This window comes from Brassica napus, chromosome C7 (genome assembly GCF_020379485.1).
Source record: "Brassica napus cultivar Da-Ae chromosome C7, Da-Ae, whole genome shotgun sequence".
Lineage (NCBI taxonomy): Eukaryota > Viridiplantae > Streptophyta > Magnoliopsida > Brassicales > Brassicaceae > Brassica > Brassica napus.
Window position 1 is genome coordinate 3,307,629 of NC_063450.1, and position 9,999 is coordinate 3,317,627.

A 9,999-nucleotide genomic window follows, 5' to 3' on the forward strand; every position below is an offset into this window, starting at 1 on the left:
GGTTTAATGTTCTGGAGGACGGTTTTATATCGTCGAGATCGACTCCCATCTTCTGCAGAGTTCCTCGGAAGATGAGGTCGACAGAGCTTCATGTATCAGTGAGGACCTTGGTGACGTCGTACACCCCAATTCCAAAGACGACAAGAAGAGGGTCGTTGTGGGGTACGTGAATCCCCTCAGCGTCATCCGGCAAAAAATTTATCGGAGGGTGACTTGGCGGCCTAGTCGGCCACCTCTGCGAAGTCGCGACCTGTCGACGGTAATCCTTGACGGAGCAAACAGAGTTTCCGCAAGGAGGAGAACCGCCCATGATGACATTTAGTTGTTGTCGCGTTTTTACTTGCTTGGAGTCTAAGAAAGCGCGTAAATTGGTTGGTACGCTGCTGTCGTTTTTTTTACGACGGAGTGTCGTTGCTTGATGTCTTAGTTTGCTCCAAACACCTTCGGAGGTCAGTGGATTTCGAACGATTGAGACGGATGCGAAGATCGCATGCTCCTGCGTTGAGTTTATCTCAAAGGTCACCGTTCGAGCGTTCTTTGGGATCGGTGTCACCTGTTGAGATACGCCGGGACTTCCGTGCATCCAACGTTGTTCGGAGATCGTTTTGCGTCGAGCTGTTGCTATTTTTGGATTCGAACTTTCGTTTCAGAACATCTCTCAAATCTTCGAGTACAGGTGTGTCATCGTTCTCGTCGTCCTACGACAAGGTTTGCTGAGAGAGTGTAACCTCAATGCGCCTGCGGTTAGCTGGTTGCTCTTCGTCGGCTGAGGAGTCTCCCTCGCCGTTACTCTTCGGAGCATCCTCCTCGTCATCCCGTTGTTGAGTTTCGCTATGTCGATCTTTGCCTGTAGCTTTACGCTGGGCTCTCCTTTCTTTATTCTTGCTTCAGCTCTTGTCGTTCTTCGGCTTAGCCTTTAGGGGTTCGAACTTGAAGTCGCCACTTGGTAGGGATGAGAGGTAGTGCGCATAGAGTGACTTGCACTCTGTCGTATCGTACCCTTTGACGTCGTGATATTTGCAGTGTTTGGTGAGATCGACGGTTCTGGAAGGTCCGCTGAACCTGCTGCTGTTGTAGTCTGGGTCGAGCAAACGGCGTCGACTGGTTTGTCGGACGAATCGAGCTCCCTTACCCACTTGTTCCATCCTTCTCCATGGACTACGAGAGTTGAAACCGGCACGTTGTTCTCATTGACGACATACATGTATCCGTCTTTGCGGCCGTTTTTGTCGATTGGGGCATGCTGGCGCGGTTCTTGTCGCGTGTTGGCGTTTTTAGCCGCTGGAGCTTTGGGTGCGTTCATCTTGCTGAGAATGACATTAGTATCTTCTTCCATTCGGATGAAATTATCAGAGCGCGCGATAGCATTCTGGAGTGACGTAGTTGGGTTTTGGTATAAATCCTCTCGGAATTTAGAACGAACCCACAATGTGTTCCGCAGGGCGTCTATGGAAATACCGTCTGGGATTTCAATCCCCGAGACTACGGCTTTGAACTTCTCCATGTATTCGCGGAGGCTCTGGTCTTTGGTTTGGTTAAGGTTCCACAAGCTAGAGGCGGTAGCGCTGCGCTTGGTGAACATAATGTAAGTCTTGAGGAAGGCTGCTGACAAGTCACGGAAGCTTCCGATGGAGTTTTCCTCTAACTGGGAGAACCAGGTTAGGGCTTGCTCGTGGAGAGTTTCGACGAACAGTTGGCAGTAACCTGCGTCCCTTTCTTCATCGGGGAGTCGAGCCCGCGCCACCGCCATGTTGAAAGCTGTCATGTGTTCCACCGGGTCTCCGCCGGGTTTGTACACGGGTAGGCGCAGCTTCTCTATCTTTCCGAGTTGCACACTAGTCAAAGCGCTAGAGAAAGTGGTGCGCGATGTTGCAGCGAATACGCTCTCGATTTGCGGAGCCGCGCTGGTTACCTGATGGATCTTCTCGCTCATTTGTTGGAAGCTGAGTTTGAGCTCGGCGATCTCGCGTATGGTTGCGAGATCGAAGCCTACTGGGGGGTGGTCGGCGAGAAGGGTTTCATTAGGCTCCGAGTCGTCTGAGACGTGGTCGCCTCTGGTCGCCGTTGGGTTGGTGTTAAAGAGGCGACGGCGTATCTGTTGGGGACGGCTCGTTTGGCCATCGGGAGCTGTGAGTGCCGCGACCAAAGCAGCTAATTGGTCGTTGGTCGTCTTTTTGACTTCGTCTTGACGAACGAGTCGAGCCATGATAGAGCTCATGAAATCTGCGGCGATGGGTGGCGCGGCTTCGGGCGTAGGGGTTGGTTCTCCGCCCGGAGCACCGAAGGTGGCGTCGTCTTGAACCATGTAGATCTAGACGTTACTTTAGTCAGCCCCACTGTAGGCGCCAATTGTTTGAACGGGATTCAGTCGACTAGAGTGAAAGAAGTCATAAATGGGATGACTAAAGACGTTTATTAGATTCGAACTGAAGGGTTACAAGAGTGAAAGAAAAGTGAGAGAGCAACAAGATCAAAGAGATCGCCTAAAACCCTAGATCTGGCCGCTTAGTATGTAAAATCACCAAAAGTCCCTCTCCTGTTGCTTCCTCTCCCCCCTTTTATAGGTCTTATGTCCTTGATGCCCTAATTTCGTACCTCTTTGGGCCTTGATGCGAGAGGCCGAGTATGCGGGCCTGGACGGGGTTCCCTCCAAGCCGGGTACTTTCGGTCGGCTTACTCGACCGGCTTACTCGACCGGCTAAAAGTACTCTAAGGTCGAGCTGACGTGTTTAGCATCCGAGCCGACCAAACTAATCCAACTTGCTGGATTAAGGCATGTTATTCGATGGGCTTTGTGGAGGGATATAATCCATCTCTTATATTTATAGAGGATTCTTGAAGCTTGTTCGTTAGTAGCTGTAGCTGGATCAGATTTGAAGCGTTCTATGGAAATGTGTTTATTTGTTGTCTGTTTTTTTTTTTCATACTTCAATACCAACCCATATCTTAACTTTTATTTTTGTGTGTCCATGTTTAGAGTGGTTGTAAAAGTGTTTTCGGCATAATTTCAATTTATTTGAAATGAAAACTAAGTCTCACTGATTACTCATCGTTGAAACGTTTTCACGAGACTCCACAAACATTATACGAGAGATAAGGTTTTTGTTGTGTTTCCTTTTCTATACGTAAATTAGGTTTTAGTATTTTTGCCTTTTTGTTGTATGTTAGATTATATATATTTTATAATATATATACAAGGGTCGATCTCTTATGATCAAATTAGGGCTTTGAGTAAATTATGGAGCCAAAAGAAAAGAAGAAGAAGAGGAAAACACGCTACCGAAAGGGAAGAACACAATCGATTCCTACCGACCTAACCATAGAGATACTCTCAAGGCTTCCTGAGAAATCTGTTGCTAGGTTCAGTTGTGTGTCCAAGCTCTGGTCATCAATCACCTCCGACCCATCTTTCCCACGGCCGCGCCTTCTACTCTGTTTCCAAAAATATGACGACTCGGACTTGTATGTTTCCTCTATTCCACAGCATACTCGGAACTCAAACAACAGGTCCTACTCTTCTTCTCTGTCTTTTGATCATCATCATATGATGAAACTCCCAAGTTGTTATAATCTGTTCTCATCTAAGGAATCTGTCCATGGCTTGATCTGCTTTCAAAAATCAGAAAACCCCATAGTCTGGAACCCTAGCACGAGACAGTTCATAGCTTTACCAATTTTACCAATACCATGTAAGGACTGGAAAAAGACAACACTGTTGTTAGGATATGATCCCATTGAAGGTAAACACAAAGTAGTGTGCCTTCCCTTTAAAAGGACTTGTTATGTGTGTCGAGTTTTTAAATTGGGATCAGGTCAAAAATCATGGAGAAATGTCAAAACTAATATTCAGCATCGTCCCACCAGTGATACATATGAGCGATACATCGAGGGTGTGATATATTATCTAGCATCTAGTGTTGTAATGAGCTTTGATGTCAGATCTGAAAAGTTCGATATGATAAAACTACCTTCGGGATACTTTTCGGGACTGCTGATAACATATAAGGGAAGGTTGGCTTTTTTTAGTAGAATGAGTTATACAACAAATCATAGAAAATTATGGATTTTGGAGGATGCACAGAAACACATATGGTCGGGACAAGACTTTCTTTTACCTTTTGCTGATTTAGATTATCTGAGTTTCAAACTAACAGGTTTCACTCATGCTGGCGAGTTTATTTTTGTACCAACAAGGCGTAGCCAATCGTCTCATATTTTACTATACGATCCGGTGAGAAACAGCTGGAGAAAATTTGAATTTAAGGGATTAGCAGACAAGGTATCTCTCCATAATGAACACCGACCTTATGCGCTCCATGTTTTCCCGAATCACATTGATAGTCAAGTGTCTTTGTAACAGTTTACTGCTGTTTTCGTTTTCCTTTGAATGATATTCTTATGCAACTTTGGCTCTCAACGTCTCTACAAAATGTGATTAAATCTCTGCTGTTCGACTTAGTTACAAAAAGCTTATGCACCTTTGGCTCTCAACGTCACTGCAAAATGTGACTAAATCTCTGCCGTTCGCCTTAGTCGTAAAAACTTTATGGACGCATTTTTCTTCTTAATTCCCTCTTGTGATTGTAGTCCAAGAAATTAATCTAATGAAAGCAAGTTGTGTTAAAAAAAATAATTCTTATGCAACTTTATGATTTTTTTTATAATTATATTTTCCGAGTCTTTACTTTGATTCTATCTATACATTTAAGCATAGAACATTATTTGAATATAGTTTCTAGTTATACAGAAAAGGCAAAAACACCAAAATCGAAATTAAAATGGATTGGACTTGGATTAGTAATTGTTTTCTTATTCGGAAATCCAACAAAATTGAAACCAGTTTCAAGTCAAAACACAAACTAAAGAAGAAGATAGATAGTATTCCTCGCTAAAACGACAACTAAACCGCATTAGTTTTACCACATAGGCGATAAGATAGATGGATAGACAATGTTATATTTTTGTTTCTTTTCCCTCAAGGTTTAGAGGCACATGTCATAACATGCGACTTGAACGTTTCCAACTCTGCCAAAACTTCCTCTTCCGGCCTGTAAATCAAGTCACTCATCCGCCATATCTACCAAAGAAGAAAATAGTATAAACATAACACATTTACTTTTCTTTATCGACAAAATTTGCTCTCATGAGGTACCAAGAAAGTGTTTCAAGGTTTACCTGCAATGTTCCACCTCCACCAGTAGTCTCACAGTCATCAGACACACTGACAATAGTCCAAGGGTCCGCCGCATTCCAGTGGAAATCAACAACTTTGTCCCTAAGAAAGCATATATAAACACTTAAAAGCAAGTAAATGAGACACGTAACGTAAGAGAGTTATAATCAAGTCTTTAAGAACCTGTGACCAGCATGCTGGAAGAAGAGACCAGCGGGGCTTTTAGCTGCACGATCAGACTTCTTACTGACCTGATGGATAGTTAACCAAACAAAACATGAGTGCAATTAAGTATCAACTATAAGAAATGATAATTTTCAGACATATCTGAGTGACTTATGTACACACCCTGTCATAATCCCAGATGTTCAAGAGACCATCTTCAGCAGAACTCCCAAAAACAGATGACTTATCAGGACACCACTGAGTTGATTAACAAGATGGTATCAGAGAATTAACAAAGTACAGGCATAATAATGCAAAAAGAAACATAATAGCTGTTGTTGAAACCTGAACGCAAAGAACAGCAGCTCTGTGGCCTTCAAATTTGTAGATGGGCGTACCAACTCCATTTGAGGTAAGGTTCCTGCGATCATACAACCGGACAGTGTTGTCTGCAGACCTGAAACATTCAAGTATATCTAATGAGTACACGTATGCATATTCTAAACACTTTCCCTAAGTCCTTAATGATTTATCTGTGGCGCAGGTATAATTATTTTATCATACCCTGTTAGGATCAGATTGTCGTCAAGAGGATTCCAGTCGACACAATGAAGATCAGCATCGTGAGCCTTTTCAACCTGGTAAATACAAAAAACAATATAAAAGAAACAGAAGGTAAGAACTTCAAAATTTTGATAGGATCAAGAGGCTATGGCACCTTCGTGACAGGGCTAGTGCCAGTTCTTGCATCCCATAGTATGAGGCAAGAATCGTCACCAACACTGCAGAACTCTTGCGCACTTCACGATACAAAAATTCACCAGAAGCATCATCAAGAAAGCATGAAAAGTTCAGCATTTTCCATGAAAAATAGAGATATTACAAGGAGGAAACTGTTCTAAGAAGTTACCTGGTCGGGCTGAATGCCACATCTTCAACTGTGTCGTTATGGCCATGATATACACCTCGCGGGCCAACAGAAGGACTCTCAGTCTTATCACCACCTTCACCAGTCTGCTTGATGATCGATCCAGATGATTTGGAATCTGTACCAACCGTTGTGATGTGGTCCTGGATACTCCACAAAACAACTGACTTGTCCTTGCCTAAGAGAAGAACCTTTTTATGAGAAACTGGTGTAAACAAAGGATCAGACACTACAAATCACAGAAACACATACCTCCAGAGAGGACAAAGGGCTCGGTTGGGCACATTGCAAGAGCGAATTCAGCATTGTCTTGGTGTCCAGTTAGTATCTGCAACAAAAAAAAATGGGTCAGAAGCTGCAAACAAGTAGCAGTAATTAAGAAGAAATCAAATAGATAATATCACTACCAATGATTAAGTTAAGAGGGAAAAAAAAAAGAATAAAGCGCAAGCAATGATTTGCCACGATATTTCTCAGAAGTGGACATACCAAATCCGGACGGGAAGTTGCAGCTCCAAGCACAGCATGACGGTTTGGTTGGGTTTCAACATCCCAAATGAGAACCTGAAACCAACATACTGTATTCAGATAACTGAAACTGGAAATACGTCTGAAACAAAGCAAATAACCAACAAATTTCACGACCATAACAAAATAGAAGCAGCAGCACTTACATCAGGACTGTCGGTGTGAGTAGCAATAATCTTACTGTTCTGTGGGAGTTCCCTGATTCTGTTAACCTGCAATCGGTAATTAGTGATGCATACACATCAAAACATGGTTTTACTCTCATCAAAGTGCCAAACAAGTAAATTCATGAGCTGGTGCAAATACAATAAATTGTGCAAGAAACAGAACTAGAACCAAGAATGTTGATACAGGAATATCTTAGAGTGGTCAGAATTCAAACCTCGCCAGGGTGAATGATGGTCTTGTACTTCTTCACAAATGGAGAACGTGCTTCTTCATTGAACTGAGAACACATATGAAGAAGATAGAGTTACGACAGCAAATTTCATTGTAGAGAGGAAAAGAGCACATATTGGTTGAAAAGCTACTAATGACCTGAGATATGTGCTCAGCTGCAGCGACCCTTGGCTTAACAACTTCGCAATTAGCTATGACAAGAGTGTTGGGCACACTACCATCAGTCTGGTGACACAAGCAAGAGAGAAAAAAAAGTTACAAATAAGCTAATGAGATCAGTATCTGAAATGATAGCAAGAGAGAGTGAGAAACCTACTTGTTCTGAGAGGTAAAGACGCTGGCGATTCTTGTAAGTTGCTTGGTCAAGCTGTGGACCCCATCTGTGAAAAGCCCAAACAACAAAGAAGACTGGATCAAACATGAATACAGCAGCTAAACTATCTCTTCGTAGTTACCGGAAACGCAATTCAATCGAACATCAGATTACGGTTAATCGAAACCCTAGAAGGAAGAGAGAAAGGGCCGACCTGCACGAGAGGGAAGGCCAGACGAGGTTGTGGTTGGCGAGCCAGTCGTAGAGAATGGGGACCAGCCCTTTCCACTGAGTGTACTTCTCGTCCACACTCTGCTTCGTCTTCTTCCCCCCGCTCTGCTGCGACGACGACGACGGAGTCTGTGAATCCTCCTTGATCTTAGGTTTCCGGCCTCTCTTCTTCGGCGCCGGAGTTACGGTTCCTCCGCTCCCTTGAGGAGACGCTGCTGCTGCTGCTGCTGCTGCTTCGTCGCTCTCCATCTCTCTTTTATTGATTTTACTCTCTAGTCTACAGTAAGACAATACCGTATCTCCCCTCTCCACACTGCCATTAAAAAAAATCACTAAACAATAAAAACAAAAGGGGATGGCCTGCCGTTTCAAACACTGTAAAGACTGCACGTTGTTCGATATCACGAACTACAAACAGCACCATATGTGTTTTTAATAACATTCACATCCTGTTACCACGAGTGTCAAATGGAAATGTCTCTGTCCCCATTCAAATTAGACTTATTTAGATGGATATTTCAATTTTCTAGGATATTGATGATCTAAATTGTGTCCAACTGAATTGTCCACAAAGTCCAAGTAATATATTAGATGTATCAAAATGGGTTGTCCATGTTTAAATTATACATGATCGATTCTCTGGAATAATAATTTTTAAATTTTTGTCACCAAAAAAACTTCCAAAGAAAAAAAAATAATCAAATGAGGTTTTCTTAAAGAGGTTAAAAATATTTTTACCTTTTTCATTATAGATATATAAATATAAATAAATAAAAAATAAAAAAATAAAAAACTTTATCGAATTATATGTGTTTAAATTCAAACATTTTATACATTTATCAAAAATAATTGCAGTTTTTTTTTTCAATTTTTTTTCAAATTCAAAAATGCTTTTAGAAATTATTTTTAAAATTTTTATTTTGAAATTTTTAATATTTTTTTAATTACAAACCCCACCACTTAACAAACAATAGAGGAAGTTAACCAAATACGAAACGAGGCCTTCGACAGTGTATGAGATCTTCACCAACCGGTGAGAAAGTTCTTCGGGATAAACCCGGTGGGGTCTTAAGTTTGAGAATCATGGCTTCTCAGACTGTATACACGGAGGAGAAACGGTGACGAACCAATACACGGTAGGGATTGTGCCAGAAAAAAAAGTGTCTAACCAAAACTTCTAGTAATTTTTCCTCAAATCAGTTCTAACTTAAAATTTCAAATTATTTAGACGGCACATTTACCAACCAATCCGGTTCACTTTTCTAGACAAAATAGGTTTAGTCCATGTAATTCGTTTTGCATATGAGTTTTGAGGTTTCGTTAGATATTACTCCCTCCGTTCGTATTAGTTGTCGTTTTAGAGTTAAAATTTTATTTCATTTTAATTGTCATTTTATATTTTGAATGCAAAATTTATTAACAATATTATCTATTTTATATTTCTATTGGTTAAAATATGGTTAAGTGTATATGTAAGAGAAAAAGACAAAAATAGCACTAAATCAAGTTTTTGTTCCCAAACTAGCACTCAAGGTCAAAAGTCACAAAAATAGCACTTAATGTTTTATCAAAAGTCACAAACTTAGGGTTTAGAGTTAAAGGGTGGGGTTTAGGATTTAGGGTTTAGGGTTTAGAGTTTAGGGTTTAGGGTTTAGAGTTTAGGTTTTAGAGTTTAGAGTTTAGGATTTAGGGTTTAGAGTTTAGGGTTTAGGGTTTAGGGTTTAGGGTTTAGGGTTTAGGGTTTAGAGTTTAGGGTTTAGAAATGAGGTTTTGGGGATAAGATTTCAAATTTTGAAAAATAAAAAAATTAAAATTTTCAAAGGATAAACTTAGAAAGGTGCTATTTTGGTCATTTTAGTTTTTGAGTGCTATTTTTGTGATATGAACTTAGAAAAGTGCTATTTTGGAGATTTGCCCTATATGTAATGATGTTTTTATTTTGGAAATATGAAAATTAAATATTTTCTTAATATATGTGTATAAACCTAAAACTACAACTAAAGTGAAACGAAAAAGTATTTATTAAGATTTTTTTTAGTAAAATACTATTTACTAAGATTGCTTTTGTTTTTTAGAATTCTTAGATACATTTAACAAATTATATAGATTTAAGGGTTGTCACAAATTATACATGATATCCCATTACTATAGGTCAGCCATTGGGAGTAGCTAAGCTAGGTTCGTAAAGGCAGGCTACTCTCTTCGAGGAATGGGTTCTAGGATGCATCGGTCAGTATATGGTTTAAGAATAGTGCTCCAAAG

General features: G+C 40.8%; 2 protein-coding genes across 2 annotated transcripts; one reads left to right on the forward strand and one right to left on the reverse strand.

Annotated features, from left to right (window-relative positions):
• Nucleotides 1–2,915: 2,915 nt before the first annotated feature.
• Nucleotides 2,916–4,578, forward strand: LOC106374524 (putative F-box protein At1g47790). Its single transcript, XM_013814528.3, has one exon. It carries the CDS (start codon nucleotides 3,239–3,241, stop codon nucleotides 4,355–4,357), a length of 1,119 nt encoding a protein of 372 aa, XP_013669982.1. The 5' UTR covers nucleotides 2,916–3,238; the 3' UTR covers nucleotides 4,358–4,578.
• A 189-nt stretch (nucleotides 4,579–4,767) lies between these two features.
• LOC106376219 (WD-40 repeat-containing protein MSI4) lies at nucleotides 4,768–8,060 on the reverse strand. Its single transcript, XM_013816285.3, has 15 exons — nucleotides 7,721–8,060; nucleotides 7,510–7,573; nucleotides 7,332–7,418; nucleotides 7,177–7,239; nucleotides 6,941–7,006; nucleotides 6,756–6,830; nucleotides 6,519–6,594; nucleotides 6,249–6,444; nucleotides 6,057–6,138; nucleotides 5,903–5,976; nucleotides 5,684–5,795; nucleotides 5,522–5,596; nucleotides 5,357–5,424; nucleotides 5,176–5,275; nucleotides 4,768–5,077 (listed from the first exon to the last, which is right to left on the reverse strand). The coding sequence occupies exons 1-15, from the start codon at nucleotides 7,984–7,986 to the stop codon at nucleotides 4,976–4,978; spliced, it is 1,506 nt and encodes a 501-aa protein (XP_013671739.1). The 5' UTR covers nucleotides 7,987–8,060; the 3' UTR covers nucleotides 4,768–4,975.
• Nucleotides 8,061–9,999: the final 1,939 nt, after the last annotated feature.